Consider the following 18,959-nt stretch of genomic DNA (forward strand, 5'->3'; position numbering starts at 1 on the left):
GAGGCTGTCCAATAACACCTTTTCTTGGGTCTCTGGGCTGCCTGTAACAGATTCACTTCAGAGAAGGGAGCAGAGTTCAAAGGATGGGCAATGACAGGTCTCCTGACTTTGCAGTAATCACACCAAAGCCTGACAAGCTCCCTTAGGGCCTGGGGCCTGGCTGGCACAGCCTCCAGCTGGAGTTTTCTACAGCTGTTTTCCTTTAATCTCTCATTAAACCTCTTTTTAAATCTTTTACAAGGTTGGGAAGTGGCATGAGTTTTTTCTGGGGAGAGGGTGAGGAGGTGGGGAGGGGAGCTCCACTTTTAGGCCAGATGCAACTCTTGAGAAGATTGGCTTGATGTGAAAGTGCACCTGTGCAGCCTGGCAGGTGTGGCTCAGTGGTTGGGCATCAACCCCTGCACCAAGAGGTCAGCAGTTCAATTCCCGGTCAGGGCACATGCCCAGGCTGTGGGCCAGGTTCCCAGTGGGGGGCATGCAGAAGGCGGCCAGTCGATGTTCTCTCTCATCGATGTTTCTAGCTTTCCCTTCCTCTCTCTCTAAAATTAATAAAGAAAAAAATTTTTGTTGTTGTTGTTCAGATAGAGTGGGAAGGAGAGAGAGAGAAACATGGATGCGAAAGGGACACATGGAGTGGTTGCCACCCACACGACCAACCAGGGCCGGGAACAAACTGCAACCGAGGTACGTGCCCTTAGCAGGAACCGAAGTCTCTCTGGACCGCAGGCCGACGCTCTAACCGCCGAGCCAAACCGGCCAGCGCAGAAAAAAACATTTTAATAAAAAAAAAGAAATTTATTAAAATTTTTAATTAAAAAAAGAATGCATATTTTTGTTGCTTTGATCAAGTACTGTTGACAGAGAGTATAACCTTCCCACAGGTTATGGATGGAGGTTATTGAACAGGCCTCTATTTCTTAGGGTGCCAGCCCAGTTGTGGCATCTCCCTTGGTCTAGTCCTGTTTCTGGCACAGAACTCCTACAACCCTAGGAATTTCCTAAGTGATGAGAGCAATGGAAGTGTCTTTTGTTATTCATAACAAGCCCCTTTCAAGCACACCTTAGTATGTTAATACGGTGACTTGAGGAAAACTCCTGGATAGCCTCGGGATGGGGCTGGTTGCCAAAGGAACCAACCTTGTAATCAGAGGGTTGGAAATTGCAGCCCCACACCCCCAACCTCCTAAATGCAAATGTGCCGGAAGTTGAATTAATCACCAGTGGTCAATGATTTCATCAATCCTGCCTCCACAAAAACCCAAAAGGACAGGGTTCTGAGAGCTTCCTGGTTGGTGAGCCCATCCACACTTTGGGACGGTGATGTGCCCCAAGCTCCAGGGGGGACAGAAGCTACTGTGCTAGGGACACTTCCAGACCGCTCCCTATGTATCTCTTCATCTGGCCGTTCATTTGTCTTTAACATCTCTTGTTGCTTTTGCTCAGGCAGGATGGGCAAGTGTGGCGGCCTTTCTGCCAGGAAGCTCCAGAGCCACCGGCGACATCAGAAGTGGCACGATAAACAGAACAAGAAGGCTCATTTGGGCACAGCCCTGAAGGCCAACCCTGTTGGAGGCGCTTCCCATGCAAAGGGAATTGTGCTTGGAAAAGTAGGGGTTGAAGCCAAACAGCCAAATTCTGCCATCAGGAAGTGTGTCAGGGTCCAACTGATAAAGAATGGCAAAAAATGCCCCGGCCGGTTTGGCTCAGCGGTTAGAGCGTCGGCCTGCGGTCCAGAGAGACCCGGGTTCGGTTCCCGCTAAGGGCACGTACCTCGGTTGTAGTTTGTCCCCGGCCCTGGTTGGGTCGTGTGGGTGGCAGCTACTCGATGTGTCTCTATTACATCGATGTTTCTCTCTCTCTCTCTCTCCCTCCCACTCTATCTGAACAAAATATCGAAAAATGTCCTCGGGTGAGGATTAAAAAAAAAAAAAAAATCACAGCCTTTGTACCCAATGATGGTTGTTTGAATTTTATTGAGGAAAACGATGAAGTTCTGGTTGCTGGAGTTGGCCGCAAAGGTCATGCTATTGGTGACATTCCTGGAGTTTGTTTTAAGGTTGTCAAAGTAGCCAAGGTCTCTCTTTTGGCCTTATACAAAGGCAAGAAGGAAAGATTGAGCTCATAAGTTTTGATGGTGAAAACACAGTAGTAATACATTTTCATATGCCTAAAAAAAAATCTCTTGTAATAAACCAGTAATCTAGTAAGTAAACTGTTCTGTGAGCCACTCTAGCAAATTAATCAAAGAAGGAGTCATAGGAACGTCTGATTTCTATCTGGTCAGTCACAAGCACAGGTGACAACCTGGACTTAAGACGGGCATCTGAAGGGATAGGATGTGGGCATGGGTATGAAACAGATTAAAATGTTCCCGAAAATTGTTCCATCGAGTTAAGCCCTGTGAGAACTTTGGCAGTTATCAATAGGTATATGTTATCAATAGGTATGTAAGTTATCAATAGGTAGCTATAAAACAACGGTCCAGGAATTAACCTGACTCCTTTTAAGTTTGTTTTTCAGACCTAAAGCTAAGCCATAGCCCTTCCTGCATCCCATAATAAGTGCTGCACAATCCCAAAATCCCTTGCTTGGTTGACATGTACCAGGACGTTAGTGTTCCAAAAAGGGAAAAGCTTGCTAACCTACAGCCTGATTGGTTAACCCCAGCAACTTCTGTATTTTTTAATAATAAAAACTCCTAAGCCCCACATTTGGGGTTCAGAACCTGAGGCCCTATGTCAGTGTTCTCACCCTCTGCAGAGCCTCGATAAATCTGCCTTTGCTTTTATCAGTGTCCCTGGTCTAAATTCTTTTATATCAAGAGTCAAGAACCCAAACTCAATGGTTGAGTTTGTGGGACTGAATCCTTATCTTATAAAGATCCTACCTCCAGGTAGTGTCAGAATTGAGTTAAACTGCTGGGCACCGAACCAGTGCCACAGAATTGCTTGGTGCTGGCAAACAACCACATATTTGTTGAAGTGAAGGGTGAAGTAGAAGAGACACGCACAGTGTGTTTTTCCGTAGAGTTGGCTGGTGTGGATGAAAAAGGGGTTCTGTGGGAAGTACCCCCACAGGGCGACTTGATCATAAATGACTAAATGGGCAGGTCATTGTGTGCATTCTCGCCTCAAGCATGTAACTTCCTATTTTACTGATTGATTGATTTTAGAGAAAGGGAGAGAAAGAGAGAAACATGAATTTGTTGTTTCACTTATTTATGCATTCATTGATTAATTCTTGTATGTGCCCTTACCAGGGATCGAACCAGCAACCTTGGTGTTTGGGATGATGCCCTAACCAATTGAACTTCCCAGCAAGGGCGTATCTTCTTTAGTAAAAAAGGCTTATTGTTGCCTTAAGCAAGTCCCATTCTTTGTTCCTGCGCATCTAGGTTAACACACCTCTGAAATGCCACTTTTCAGACCGCTCCTTCTAAAGTGTGACCACCCTCCAGAGAATACAAAATCTTGTTCACTACCGTGTAATCCAACCCCTGCCTTGCTTCCTCCCACTTTCAAGTAATCTTCCTCACGTTCCCTCCTTAATTCTAAGCGCCTAAAAGAAGCTGCAAACTGTCATTTGTTGGGAGCATTTTTCTCAGTCTATTGAGATGGTGGTTCCAGGTGTTTCCTCTGTTGGGTTCAAATAAATTATTATAAAAATTTCCTATAGCCCTGGCCGGTTTGGCTCAGCGGTTAGAGCATTGGCCTGCGGACCAGAGAGACCTGGGTTCGGTTCCCGCTAAGGGCACATACTCTCAAACACACACACACACACACACACACACACACACACACACATTTCCTATAGGTTGTCCTGGCCGGTGTGGCTCAGTTGGTTAGGCAGCATCCCGTGCACCGGAGATCCGGGTCAGGGCACATGCCTGGGTTGCAGGCTCTATCCCCGGTAGGGGGCATGCAGGAGGCAGCCCGCAGATGTTTCTCACATCAGTATTTCTTTCTTTGGTTCCCTTCCACCCTCTCTAAAAATCAAAGAAAAGTCTTTTTTTTAAAATGTCCTATAGGTTTGAATGTTCTTATGTCAACACTGGTGTTCTGGCAGCCCTCTTGGATCCTGAGATGGCAGCGAAAATAAAAAGCATACACAGCCCTGGCCGGTTTGGCTCAGCGGTTAGAGCGTCGGCCTGCGGTCCTGAGAGACCCGGGTTCGGTTCCCGCTAAGGGCACGTACCTCGGTTGCAGTTTGTCCCCGGCCCCGGTTGGGGTTGTGTGGGTGGCGGCCAGTCGATGTGTCTCTTTCACGTCAAAGTTTCTGTCTCTCTCTTCCTCCCTCTCTCCCTCCTGCTCTATCTGAAGATAAATGCAAAAATGTCTGAGGATAAAATAAAAAAGTAATGCAAAATTAAAATCCAAGCCACGAGACAGTCAAAAAAAAAAAAAGCATACACAATGGAGCAATAATACAGAAGGATTTGCGTCCTGAGAGCTTTGTGGAACAGAGCTGCCACACGCACAAGACCTCCTTGTCATAGGATTATTTTGAGCTGATTACTTTTAGAAACAGCAGACCAATGAGAAGCTCTGAAAACAGAAGCTACCCTTTTCTGCAGGATATTTACATTTATAAAGGAAATCTTTTGTAAGGGTGTCTTTCCATCTGTGTACCAGGTAGAGGAGACTAAATCACAAGAGAACCTCATCAATGGAGAAGCCGTACCCTTGTTTACTGTGCTTTTCCTGGTCCGTGCCCGTAACTGGCCTTCCTTCTTCGTGTCCCCCTCTTCTTCTTCTTCTTTATTGTTATTATTATTATTATTATTTTTTGGTTAATCTTCACCCAAGGGTATTTTTCAATTGATTTTTAGATAGAATGGAAGGGAAGGAGAGAGAGAGAGAAACATCGATATGAGAGAGACACATCGATTGGTTGCCTCCCAAGTGACCCCAACCGGGCGGGGATCGAATCTGTAACCCTTTGGTCCATGGCCAACACTCTAATGGCTGAGCCAAAAGGCCAGGGCTTTTTTTTTTTTTTTTTTTTTGTCTTTAGCTGAAGATGGTATTTAAACTGGTTAGGTCACCTCGGGAAGTTAGTTTCCCTGGGTCGCCTTCATACATACAGGATGTATACATGTTATTAAACCTCTGGGGGTTTTTCTCTTGTTAATTGTTCTCTTATTCTTTCTTTTGTGTTAATCAGTCTTTTGATACAGGGGTTTTACTTAGCCAAGAACTCAGAAGGGTTGAGGGAACAGTTTTTTTTCTCCCCTGTAACTTTTTTCTCCTGAGACATTTATCATGAGAGAGAAATAAACTTCGACCTTATTTAAGCCACTGGTATTTGGGGGTTTATGTGACAGCTGAGCCCAGTCCTACTTGAGATTCCACTGGTGATTCACATTTCCTTGGCTGATGCCAAGGACTTCACAGCTATTTCTACTCCTCATTCCTCACAAATAGCTCTTTGAGGTAAAAAGCATTTTCCCGATGAAGAAATGGAAGCTGCAGCGTTCAGCGGCGAGGTGAGACGAGCGATGCTGGTTTTGTCTTTCCAGAAGGCTGATCCTGCCGTCTCTGTATGAATCACAATGAGTGATGTCAGCCCTGTGCCAGGGAAACCAGAAAGCATAAGTCATTCTCGGTCAGTCATAACCTGAAATTAGCGAAGTGCTGTGGTGGGTTCATCCATCTGGAGACCAGAGGATGCTCGTTTACAAGGCCAAAGAACATGCCAGAGAAACACACAATGCCACTTCTCAGCTCGAGACAGAACTGTTTCAAACCCCAGGGGGAGCTTTCTATATGTTCTGCATAATCAGTGTTCTGTTTCTCTGATGAATGTATTTTAAAACTAGAGAAAGCAAAAAAAAAAAATGTCAACAAAGAAAATTACTAGTGGGGAGCAGGGAAAAGCAAAAAATGCAACCATGTTTAGTAATGATTGTTTTCGTTATAATTTATTTGAAAGATGAGAGGGATGGGAACCAGTACTGAGAGATGGTACCAAAGCAGGAATGCAGAGAGGTCTTGAAACATCCTTCATCTTGAAAATCAAGGATCCAAATGTTGGAATCTTTTTTTTTTTATTGAAAAAAATTTTTTTATCCTCACCCAAGGACACTTTTTGATATTTTGTTCAGATAGAGTGGGAGGGAGAGAGAGAGAGAGAGAGAAACATCGACATGAAAGGGACACATCGAATGGTTGCCACCCGCACGACCAACCAGGGCCGGGGACAAACTGCAACCGAGGTACATGCCCTTAGCGGGAACCGAACCCGGGTCTCTCAGGACTGCAGGCCGATGCTCTAACCGCTGAGCCAAACCGGCCAGGGCTTATTGAAATTTTTATGGAGCTAATTGTTGATTCATATGCAGCTGTAAGAAATACTGCAGAGAGATCCTCTGTGTGCATTTCCTAGTTTCCCCCAACGGTAATGTTGCTGGTAGAAATAGGGCTCTTCCATGGAGTCATGAGAAAAGCATTTTGGGGACCCATGTGGAGGAGGAGGAGGAGGTGTAGTGCTAAGATTTACTGGAGTATAAACAAAGGACTGTCCCTCAGGTGCCTGGTGTCTCATACATGACCAGATGGCTCAGCTCCATCCTGCTGTGGAAGTCCAGCCTCGTCTTCACCAAACCCAGAAGAAGGTCCATGGTCCAGAGATACTGTGACATTACCAGGCATCAGCAGGGCACCTGAGGCTTTCATAGTTCAGTTCAGTCTACGCCAAAGCTTAGTCCAGCCCAGTCTGTCTCTGTCCAGCTAGCTTAGTTTCTGCTCCGGGCTGTGCTCCGGAAGACGCTGCAATGCGGCACCCAAGCCTGCCCTTGCAGCTGCACGGCTGCTACAGAGAGAAGGCACCAACGTGCTACCAAGACGGGCCTTTGTTAAGTTTTTATTATATTACCTTGGGCTTGTGAGAGAGAGGCTTTCTTTCTTTTAAAAAATTTTTTTTCTTATTCGTTTTAGAGAGAGAGGAAGGGAGAGGGAGAGAGAGATAGAAACATCGATGAGAGAGAACATCGATTGGCTGCCTCCTGCATGCCCCCCACTGGGGATCGGGCCCACAGCCTGGGGATGTGCCCTGACCGGGAATGAACCTGAAACCTCTTGGTGCATGGGTCAGCGCTCAACCACTGAGCCACGCCCACAGGGTGAAGCTTTCTTTCAAACTCACCAATCTCTTTTCTAATCTTTTGAAGACTTTTGCTGGATCCTTCCCCTATCCAATCCAGTCTTTCTCCTAGATTATGCAGGATAGACTCCGCCCCTTTATGGTCACTTTCTTGGCTCCTACTGCGCATGCATGCCTTAAAGAAGAAGAATCTCTCCCTGGGCCATCCTGTTCTGCTGCACATGTGCCCAGCAGAGGAACTGCCCTTTACTGTTTATTCCTCCCCTCCATAGTGCAGGCCAGTGGACTGGTGGTACCTGGGAGATTGGAAAGCCTGTCCTTCCTCCCTACATGGTGCGGGATGGGGGGACAAAGGGGTATGAATCCCCTTGGTGGGATTTTAATTATCCCTCCGGGTGTCTGAAGCTGTAACTTCCAGACTCAATCAGGCCCAGCCAATCCAGCTTCTTTCTCTTTTTTTAAATTTTTTTATTCCTCACCCGAGGATATTTTTCTATTTATCATTAGATAGAGTGAGAGGGAGGGAGGGAGAGAGAGAGAGAGAGAGAAACATCGATGTGATAGAGACACATGGACTGTTTGCCTCCCGCACGACCCAACCAGGGCTGGGGACGAATCGCAACCGAGGTACGTGCCCTTGACCGGAACCGAACCCGTGACTCATCGGTCCACAGGCCAATGCTCTAACCGCTGAGCCAAACCAGCCAGGGCATTTCTTTCTCTTTTAACAGCCAGCTGCCTACGCTCGCTAACAGCTACATTTTGCAAAACTAGAGTACGGTAGCACAACTAGGATGATGACATTTAATCAATCCATACCACCAATCTCATTCACATTTCCCCAGTTTTACCTGTACTCATTTGTGTGTATATGTGTGTGTACATGTGTATTTAAATGTGTACATTTTTGTCACCTGTGTAAGCTCATGTATCTGTCACTAAGGTAAGATACTGGACAGTTCCATTACAAGGATCCCTTCTTTTGCTCTTTTATAACAACACTTAATTCTCTCCCAACCCAGTCCCTAAGCCCTGGCCATCACTAATCTGTTCTCCATTTCTAAAATGTCATTTCAAAAATCTTATATAAATGAAATCATACAGTATGTAATTTTTGGGATTGGTGTGTTTTTCACTCAGCATAATTTCCTGGAGATTCATCTACGTTGTCTGTATCACTAGTTCATTCTTTAAAAAAAAAAAAATGTTTTTAGTGATTTTTTTAGAGAGAGAGAAAGGGAGAGTGATAGAAACATTGATGGGAAAGAGATACTTGTATATCGATCAGCTGCCTCCTACACGCCCCCTACTGGCATGTGCTCTGACCAGGAATTGAACTGGGTCCTCTCAGTCAATGGGATGATGCTCAATCCACTGAGCCACACCAGCCAGCTAGTTCATTCTTTTTTATTGAGTAGTATTTCGTGGTATGGACAGTTTGTTTAACCAGTCACTCACTGAAGGACATCTGAGCTGGTTCCAGTTTTTAGCTAGTAAGTAAAGCTGTTTTGAATATTCAGGTGCAGGTCTTTATGTGAATTTAAGTTTTCATTTACTGAGGTGTATGACCAGGAGTACAAATGCTGAGTCATATGGTAGTTGCATGTTTAATTTTGGAAAAAAATTGCCTAACTTTTTCTAGAGTGGCTATGTCCTTTCACATTCCCAGCAGCCATCTCCGAGTGTTCCAGTTCCCCCCACCTTGTCAGCATTCGGTGTTGTTACTATATTTTAACCATTCCGGTGTTATCTCGTGGTGGTTTTCATTTACATTTCTCTAACGCTAATGATGTTGAGCATCTTTTCATGTGCTTATTTACCATTGTATATCCTCTTCAGTAAAATGTCTGTCCGTGCTTTTTCCCCGTTTTCTAATTACACTGTTCGTATTTTTACTGTGGAGATTTGATTTTTTTGTGTGTGTGTGTGGAATATGTGGTTGGCAAATATTTTCTCCGAGGATGTAGATTGTGTTTTCATCTCCTTCAATGTGGGCTTTTGCAGAACAAAACCTTTTAATTTTGATAAGATAAAATTGTAGCAGAGTGAAATGCTGGGTCTCTCTGACCCAATCTTGTTCGGGCCTGCTTTGTTCCCATGGCCTTCAGGCTAATAGCTCCTGCTTTAGACGTGCTAGTCATCAGAGGAATTCTACCAGCCCCTCCCTTTAGCCCTTCCCTTGATTTAAAAGAAGCCTGAACTTTGTGTGTGCTTGCTGAAGGTGGATTTGAGGAACCTCTGAGTCCCCTACCTTCTGGGTTAGATGCCTTCTCAATCAATAAACCCTTTCTCACCCCAAACTCGGACGCTTTGAATATGGGCCTTTTTGAAGTGTCTTGCACACGAACTTTGGGCCCGGTAACAGAATTAGTCTTATTGGTGTCAAGTCCAAAAACTCTTTGCCTAGCCCTAGATCCCAAAGACTTTCTACTTTTTTCTAAAAGTTTTATAACTTTATATTTTATATTTGATTCCAAGATTCGTTTTGAGTTAACTTTTGTATCAGATGTGAGATTTTGGGCGAAGGTTTTTTGTTGGTTGGTTGGTTGGTTGGTTGGTTGGTTTTGCCTATGGATATCCAATTACTCCAACACCATTTGTTGAAAAGTCTATGATTTCACTTATATGTGGAATCTAATGAATGAAATAAACTAACAAAACAGAAGCAGACTCATAGATACAGAGAGCAGACTGACAGTTGTCGGAGAGGAGAGGGTTGGGGGGCTGGGTGAAAAAACGTGAAGGGATTAAGCAAAAAACAACAACAACAACTCACAAACACAGACAACAGCATGGTGATTACCAGAGGGAAAGGAGGTGGGAGGAGGTCGAAGAGAGTGAAGGGGGAATAAATGATGATGGAAGGAGACTTGACAGGGTGGTGAACACGCAATACAATTATAGAATTGTACACCTGAAACCTGTATAATTTTTTTTTGTTAATCCTCACCTGAGAATATTTTTTCCATTGATTTTTAGAGATAGTGGAAGGAAGGAGGGAGACAGAGAAACATTGATGTGAGAGATACACATGGATTGGTTGCCTCCGGCACACACCCCAACTGGGGCAGGGAAGGAACCTGCAACCCAGGTACATGCCCTTGACTTGGAATCGAACCCAAGATCATTGGTCCACAGGCTAACGCTCTAACCACTGATTCAAATCAGCCAGGGCAGAAACCTATATAATTTTATTAACCAATGTCACCCCAATAAATTCAATATTAATTAATTAATTAATATAGAAAAAAGAAAAGGCTATCTTTCATTAAAATGTTTTTGCGCCCTGGCCGGTTTGGCTCAGCGGTTAGAGCGTCGGCCTGCGGTCCAGAGAGACCCGGGTTCGGTTCCCACTAAGGGCACGTACCTCGGTTGCAGTTTGTCCCCTGCCCTGGTTGGTCATGTGGGTGGCAGCCACTCAATGTGTCCCTTTCACGTCGATGTTTCTCTTTCTCTCTCTCCCTCCCACTCTATCTGTACAAAAAATGGAAAAATGTCCTGGGGTGAGGATAAAAAAAAAATGTTTTTGCAATTTTGTCAAAAATCGGCTGAGCTTATTTATGTGAGTCTATTTCTGTGTTATCCGTTCTATGCATTGATCTCTTTCTATGTTTCATCTCTTTGACAGTACTACACTATCTTGATTACTGTAGCTATATAGTTAGACTTAAACATCAGATAGAGTGATTCCTCCCACTTTATTCTTCTGTGTCAAGATTAGTTGAGCTATTCTAGGGACTGTGCCTTTCTGTATAAATTGTAAATAAGCTTGTCTATGTCTACAAATAACCTTGCTAAGAATGTAATAGAGATTTTCAGTCCTTTCCTCTAAAATTCAACTCTTAGCTCCAGAACAGAAAAATTCCCAGAGGTGAAAAGCTTCGCATCCCAGGGAAATTTACTCTATGTCTAGAGTTTAGAAACCTGGATTCAAATCTTAATTTTGCCACTTACTAGCTGTGGACCATTGGCAAGTCACTTAATTGTCTAAACCCCAGTTTCTACATCTGTAAAATGGAGATAACAGTGTCTAAATGGGATAATTCGACGGTTAGGCATTGACTATCTGGCACGTAATAGTTTATCAATAATGGTAACCATTTGAATTCCAAAGCAACAAGTATTTTGGAGTAGAATTAGGAACATGTTAGAATGGCGATGACATCCAATGTTAGGAACAGGGCACGATGTGTGTAATCATTTACCCTCGGTGGCTTTTTTTCTTTTCTTGTTATTGGATGCTTTAATAATAGATATCACCGTGAGACTCCAAGAGGATCGTTCAAAGACATTCTTATTATTAATTAACTTATTAAATGAAACAGCCACCAGTGCTCTGCGGGGCTCTGCAGGAGCCGCACACTCATTAGCCGCCTGGGCTGCACACACCACTTCCGCTACCTCTTCAGGCGGATCAAAGGACACCTCGATTCTAACTGCTAATTGCCCAGGTGCTCTTCGAAATGCCCAGTCTTGCTTCTTTTGATCTAGCTAGGTCTTTAAACAGGGTATAAATAAGGCAAGTCCACTTTTTGGTGGTGATGCAAGAAAAGTAATTGGCTGGGAGAAGAATAGTCAACAAATGAAATGCAGTTCTGCACTTGACTTTTAACCTCGCATTCTTTGCAAAAAAAAAAAAAGGAATCAAATTATCTGTGATTCTGTCTTTCAGGTATTCACGATCGTGATCCACCTTGAGAGAGATTTTTTTTTTCTAAATTTTTTTTTTCTTTATTGATTTTAGAGAGAGGAAGGGAGAGGGAGAGAGATATAGAAACATCGATTGGCCGCCTCTTGCATGCCCCCCACTGGGGATCGGGCCCACAACCTGGTCATGTGCCCTGACCGGGAATCGAACCAGCGACCTCTTGGTGCATGGGTCGACGCTCAACCACTGGGCCACACTGGCCGGGCGAGAGATATATTTTTATGTTGTGATCCAGTACACACACAGACACTCACACATACATAAATAAAGCAAAAATTTAATAAAATAATTTTTTTTACTATCTATGATACATGCTGAAGTTACCCCTGTGGCCTCGACCAGAAGGTCACGTAGGTCCACAGAGAACTGCTAGGCCGCTGGGAACCACAAAGGTAAGCTCTCCACAGGCCTCTCTGCAGCCTGGTGTTTCACTCAGTCTGGCTGGGAACAAAGCTCTCTTTTTCTCCTGTCAGCATCACAGTTGTAAAAGTCAGCAACATTTCAAGGAAACTCCCCTGAAAATTGCAAGCGTTTGTCTGAGTGCTTCTAAATTTTCTCTGCCTGAAATACAGAAGGAATATGAGTAACGTTCATTCAGCAACTGAAGTTGGCCAGGCACACCACGGAGGGGCCCTGTTTCACTCCAGCCTTGCGCCCCAGGCATATGCCTAAGTGAGCCCGGGACTGCTCAGGACTTCTTCTCAAATCAGCCTAGCTCGTGTGTGTGTGTGTGTGTGTGTGTGTGTGTGTGTGTGTGTGTGAGAGAGAGAGAGAGAGAGAGAGAGAGAGAGAGAAGGGTTGAGGAGCAGAGATCTAGCTGAGGACCCGCCCCTCACTCTTGGGGGACAAACCTGAACACAGTCTCCGAAGGGGGAGTGAAGTGTCTTGCTTGATACCACAAAAAGGGAATATTTTTCAAGATTAAAAAAAAAAAACTTGATCATACATGTAACACCTGAACAAAGGAGGGGCAATTGCTGTATTTTTTATCAGAGCTGCATCTCCCAATTGCCTAGACGCTGGGGCTTTTTGGAGAAACATGTTACTTGACTGCGCAACTTGCAGCTACCTGGCGCCCCCAGAGCTATTGTTTGCTCCTTCGGAGCTCTGAGCAGTTCTCAGGCGATGTGGAGCTGGGTGAAGAGGGGGCTGGCAAGCAGGCAAGGGGGCGGCCCCTTGGGCTCTGATGCACCCTGCTGTGGGGCTGTGACATCGTGTGGGGAATGCTCCGGAGGAGGGGCAAGACCGGCCTCTGTTCCCTGTGGGGCCGGGGAGGTGGGCCTTAGACTGGGGGCAGGAAAAAGTCCTCTCTGGGAGTTTGGACTCAAAGACACACAGAGGCTGGGCATTCCCAGTACTTGTGGTTGGGGGAGGGAGTTAAACCAGCCCAGCCACAGGGGCTCCTAGGGAGTTGGAGTCTGGGGGTTCTGCCAACAGCCACATCCAGCAGTAGCCAGAGAGACTACTTACTTACCCTTTGGGAGAGTCTCCTTTGCTTTTCCGCTGGTGTGCTTTTCTGTGTGAGGGATGGAAGGAGGGGTGGGCCAGAGGATCAAAGGGGAGAGTAGGGTCCCCTCCCTGGAAGTTGGGGTGAACACAGCAGAGGAGACTAACAGCCAAGGACAGCCGTGCCCAGCAGTGTCCTCCGGAGGGCAGCATTGTGGTGGCCTGACAAAGAGGTGGGTGGACAGGAGGGCTGTTGACCATTCTTGTGAAACCTCCACCAGCGGGGAGACTTCTTAGAAACAGCCAAGGGGCTTTTATGACAAGGAATTTTTCTGAGGTCAAGTTTTTGGGGGTTTGAGGCTTTGCCTGGAAACATTTTTAAGGGGAAAATATGAACCTTTTGTCTCTACATTTTCTCTCCCCTTCCTTGAAAGAACCAATACAATGAGGCCATGGCATTCCTATTGGCTCAAGCAAATACTATGTTCAAAGCCTAGTTAGGGTGCCGGGAGGAGAGAAAGACTGTGGCTAGCGGCCTGCTCACCAGATTTCCCCCTCAAGCCTCTCTTTCTTTTGACGGTTCTGAGAAGTCCAGGCTTCATTCCATCAGGGGAGCTGCCTGGAGCCACTAGTGCTTTGGAGCATCGCTATTGCTCATCAATACTCCCAGCTCTCCTCTCCTTCTAGGCACAGAGAGGACCGTACTTCCCTGCCCTGGTGAAGTCGTGTGGCCATGTGACATTTTGCGCCAATCAAATGTGAGAAGCAATGTGTGTCACATCTGGGTGGAAGCATTTAAGAGCGATGCATGGGCCCTGGCCAGTTGGCTCAGTGGTAGAGCATTGGCCCATGGACCGATGAGTCGCGGGTTCGATTCTGGCCAAGGACATGTACCTCGGTTGTGGTTCGTCCCCGGCCCTGGTTGGAGTCGTGTGGGAGGCAACCAGTTAATGTGTCCCTCTCACATCGATGTTTCTCTCTCTCTTCCTTTCTCTCCCTCCCACTCTATCTGAAGATAAATAGAAAAATATCCGCTCGGGTGAGGATTTAAAACAACAACAATAACACATAAGAGCGATGCATGGTTCTGCCAAGCTTTCCTTCTCTGTTGCAGCAAACCCTCTAGAGCCTGTGTCTGAATAACAATGTCCTAAAATGGCAGCTCCTTCATCAGCCTAGAAACCTAAGTGACTCCAGTGAGCAGAGCCCCCCTAATAAGCCCATGGTGGACTTGTTGCATAAGCAAGAAGTAAATCTTAGTAAGCCACTAAAGATTGGGGGTTGTTACCACAGCATAACGGTACACACAGTTTTGCTTAGAGAATCCATAGTACCTTAATAATTCCCAAGGTGCTAATAATTAGCCAGTGACGGAGTAAGAAACTTAACGAACTCAAAACTGGGAACTCTGTGCTCCCCCTTCTCTTAGGAGAGCTAATGATGGCCGCAATTCGCTGGGAACTCGTTCCAGGCAACTCTGGATCTGTTTGACAGTAAGTAACTCCCACGTTCTCAGAATTTTTCTGGGCTGGGTAGCTCTATAAAAATCTGTCTCCCCAGAGGCTATTTCAGTGTTGCTACTTGTTCAAAAACATTCAGCCAAACAAACGTTCCTTTAAAAAGCTGGCCATCTAACCACAAGGCAGAACTGGAGCAGCATTTTGAGGCTGACTTTCAGGTACCCGCTCCAAACGAAAGGAAGGACATTCCTCCCAAGGCGGCATCTTGTTCCTTGGTAACTCGGGCTGCATGTCTGCTGTGGGCTTCCATGGTTACGAAGACATCTGGTCTCCACGATTCTCGTGATCCTCGCTCCGTTACCATGGCCACAACACACGGTTTGAACAAACATTTCTGACCTCATCTGGGTCTCACATTTGAAAAGTAAGACATTTGGAGAATGGATTCATTTTGTAACATTAAAAGCAATCAAAGGGTTTAGAATTTTGAAGTATTGTGATCAAATGAGCACAATCCACACCCTAGGAACCTCATTTTTCCACCCACAGGAAAAAGAATGACTGCTTAAAAAATCATTTAGACCACTGTTGAGGTTTCAATATAGAGTATAGCTTAAATAATAGTATTGTATAGATGACAAAGTTCCTGATTTTTGATATAATGGTATTGTGGATAATGTCCTTGTTCTTAAGAAATACATCCTGAAAGGTTGACGCCGTGGTTGCAGCGGGAAAAGAAAGAAAGAAAGAAAGGAAAGAAAGAAAGGAAAGAAAGAAAGAAAGAAAGAAAGAAAGAAAGAAAGAAAGAAAGAAAGAAAGAAAGAAAGAAAGAAAGAAAGACATCCTGAGGTATTTAGGGGTGAAGGGTTGTGATGTTTGCAACTAACTCAAACTGTTAGTAAAAAATAATGAAATAAAGAGAAGGGACAGCAAATATAGTAAAACATTAACAACTGGAAAACCTCGGTGAATGGCCAAAAAGTTCATTCTACTATTCTTATAACTATTCTGTAGACTTGAGATTTTTCAAAATAAAAAGTTTTTTTAAATCAGGCATGCTCCAGATTAGTGACTTTCAACCTTTTTTAATGCTAACCCACAATAAAATATAGACTGTATTAAGCAATCCAGACACATACATATATAATCTGAACAAATGCATACAAATTAAATAAAAAGTTTCACAAAACAATACTTACTCTTATAATATTACACATGATGCTCTGTGACTTTTGCATTCTATCTTATTGTTTTAATTATTATTATTATTGTTATTATTTTAATCCTCACCCAAGGATATTTCTCCACTGACTTTTTAGATAGAGTGGAAGGGAGGAAGGGAGAGAGAGAAACATTGATGTGAGAGAGACACATTGATTAGTTGCCTCCAACCAGGGCCAGTAATCGGACCTGCAATCCAGGTACATGCCCTTGAATGGGAATCCAACCCGAGACCCTTCGGTCCATGAGTTGACATTCTAACCACTCAGCAACACTGGCCAGGACCTATCTTGTTTTTTTAAATGCTGGTTATGAATCATTAAATTAAGTGACCACTAATGGTCACAACCTGTTTGAACACTCCTGCCCTCAGTGGTGCTTTCTGCAACATTTCTAATATTTAATATTACCTAGAGACACAAAAGAAGTACTGTCACCATGAAGAACTGACAATTCGATGTACCTCGAATCTGTATGGACTTTGAAAACCCACCTCCTTTCATAGCAACAGTAGGAAATATATTTCCCGTTGGCCTAAAAAATGAAATTATGGAGCCCTGGCCAGTTTGGCTCAGCAGTTAGAGCATCGGCCTGCGGTCCAGAGAGACCCGGGTTCGGTTCCCGCTAAGGGCGCGTACCTCGGTTGCAGTTTGTCCCCGGCCCTGGTTGGTTGTGCGGGTGGCAGTCACTCGATGTGTCCCTTCACATCGATGTTTCTCTCTCTGTCTCTTTCTCTCCCTCCTACTCTATCTGTACAAAAAAAAAAATGAAATTATGGAGCCCTGACTGGTTTGGCTCAGCGGTTGGAGTGTCAGCCTGCGGACCAGAGAGTCCTGGGTTCGGTTCCCACTAGGGGCACGTACCAAAAAAAAAAAATGAAATTAGGGAGCACACAGGAGTCACATCTATAGTAATTTTTTAAAAGTTTTCTTAAGGAAAAGTTGGATGGAAGAAACACACCTTGAATTTCTTTATGCAATACTTATAACACTTCCTGTTCCTTGGGTTAGCAGAAATTAAAAATATATATAGCCCAGCCGGTGTGGCTCAGTGGTTGAGCATCGACCCATGCACTAAGAGGTCGCTGGTTCGATTCCAAATCAGGGCACATGCCCAGGTTGTGGGCCGGATCCCCAGTGGGGGCATGCAGGAGGCAGCCAATCGATGTTCTCTCTCATCGATGTTTCTATCTCTCTCTCCCTCTCCCTTCCTCTCTCTCTAAAAATCAATAAAGAAAAAAAATTTTAATATATATAAATGTATATATACACATACATACTTTAGTAGGGTATATAGACAATTGTCTATGCAGTTTTGAGCACCCATTTGTTGTGCAAATATAGAAATTTGTAATAGGTGCTTCCCTTTCTAAAATATGTATGATGTCTTCTAATTTGTCTGGGTGATATCTTACTAAAAATTTCTTTAAAGATTAAAATAAAGAAAAAGATAAAAGAAAACCTACCTCTTCAAATTCAGAGAGAGGAATTCAGGACATTAAGATTAGAGATTTCAAAAAAAAAAAAAAGGTTAGAGATTTCCAGAATGCTGACAAATGCAGACACAATTAGCTGTGTATAGAGAACAGCTTGAGCAAGGATTTAGCAGACATACAGTACATCTTTTGCTCTGACACTCAGGCCTGGGGACTTACAGTTGGCCAACTCTCTCCCTGGGAAATATCTCAGCCCCTCACCCCTTCCCAGGTACTGGCTGCCTCCTTTCCTCTTGGCCATTAGTCAGCCGCAAAGGGTGCAGCCCATAATCATTTCCACAGCTAATAGGATCATCCAACCTGGAGACTCCTCGCCCTGGTAATATAGCATTTCTGTGTCTTCTGAACACTCTTCCCACAAAACACTAAGAAATGATTTTGTGGCCTCCCCAGAGATTCACAGCGCATGTTTGTATATGAAAGACCCTGAAAAGTCCTGCAGTAGAAAAACCTGTTAACTTTTTTTTAATCTTAGGATTTTACAAATTTGTTTGTCCACAGCCCTGAGTGTTGGCCTGCGGTCCAGAAAGACCAGGGTTCGGTTCCCGCTAAGGGCACGTACCTCGGTTGCGGTTTGTCCCCGGCCCTGGTTGGTCATGCGGATGGCAGCCACTCGATGTGTCCCTTTCACGTCAATCTCTCTCTCTCTCTCTTTCTGTCTCTCTTCCTCTCTCTCCCTCCCATTCTATCTGAACAAAAAATGGAAAACTGTTCTCGAGTGAGGATAAAAAAGAAATTGGTTTGTCCACAGATGCTTTCCTCTTCTTCTTTTCCCTACCCTGCCCTAAAGTTCATTTCTGCCTAAGGCCACCCCTGGGAATAACTGTGGAGCAAATAAAATAGATCTTTTTTTATTTTTTATTTTATTTTTTTATTTTTTATTTTATTCTTTTAAGGATTTTAACATGTATTTTTAGAGAGAGAGAGAAAGGGGGGGGAGAGAGAGAGAGAGAAACAACCATGTGAGAGCAAGACATCAATCAGCTGCTTCCTGCATGCCCGCACTGGGGATCTAGCCCACAACCCTTTGGTGTACAGGAGGACACCCAACCAACCGAACTACACTGGCCAGGGCTGGATCTTTGTCTTGACCACCTCCTAACACATCTCAGACTCCAGGAACCACCACCATGCCCTTAGGTCTAAGTCCTTCTTCCATCCCCCTTCTCCCCTGTCCTGTCGTCTTCCTAGCCCTAGTGTCCCCAGGCTCAGGGATAAAAGTATTGTAGTAGAAAACAAAGGGATTGGGCCTCATGGGGTTGCCTCATCAGGAGAATTGGCACAGTTCTTAATAATACTTAGCCAATGGACTGACTAATTCAGGCATTACAGTCTGTTTCCTGGAAGATGGGGAATGAGGGTAGGGATGAAGGTGGAGGACTTAGGAGCTTCCAATCCCTAGCCTTTTGATGGGAGGGTCCATATTCATTCTTGATTCTCTTTTCCGATTGATATCCATGTGATATGAGCAGAAATCCATGCCCCACCCCTAACCCCCCAGGTGATATTTCCCAGGGTTGTCCTCTTC

General features: G+C 44.6%; 1 protein-coding gene across 1 annotated transcript; it reads left to right on the forward strand.

Moving 5' to 3' along the window:
- The first annotated feature begins 1,448 nt into the window (after positions 1-1,448).
- LOC118636441 (40S ribosomal protein S23-like) lies at positions 1,449-2,125 on the forward strand. The gene is made up of 2 exons (XM_036271544.1): positions 1,449-1,692; positions 1,941-2,125. The coding sequence occupies exons 1-2, from the start codon at positions 1,449-1,451 to the stop codon at positions 2,123-2,125; spliced, it is 429 nt and encodes a 142-aa protein (XP_036127437.1).
- Positions 2,126-18,959: the final 16,834 nt, after the last annotated feature.

This window comes from Molossus molossus, unplaced genomic scaffold (assembly GCF_014108415.1).
Source record: "Molossus molossus isolate mMolMol1 unplaced genomic scaffold, mMolMol1.p scaffold_m16_p_2, whole genome shotgun sequence".
In the NCBI taxonomy this organism is placed as follows: Eukaryota; Metazoa; Chordata; class Mammalia; order Chiroptera; family Molossidae; genus Molossus; species Molossus molossus.

Coding starts and splice junctions, on each gene's coding strand:
- LOC118636441 (XM_036271544.1), top strand. CDS start 1,449: ATGGGCAAGTGTGGCGGCCTTTCTGCCAGGAAGCTCCAGAGCCACCGG. Junction 1,693..1,940: donor GAATGGCAAAAAATGCCCCG/GCCGGTTTGGCT, acceptor AAAAAATCACAG/CCTTTGTACCCAATGATGGT.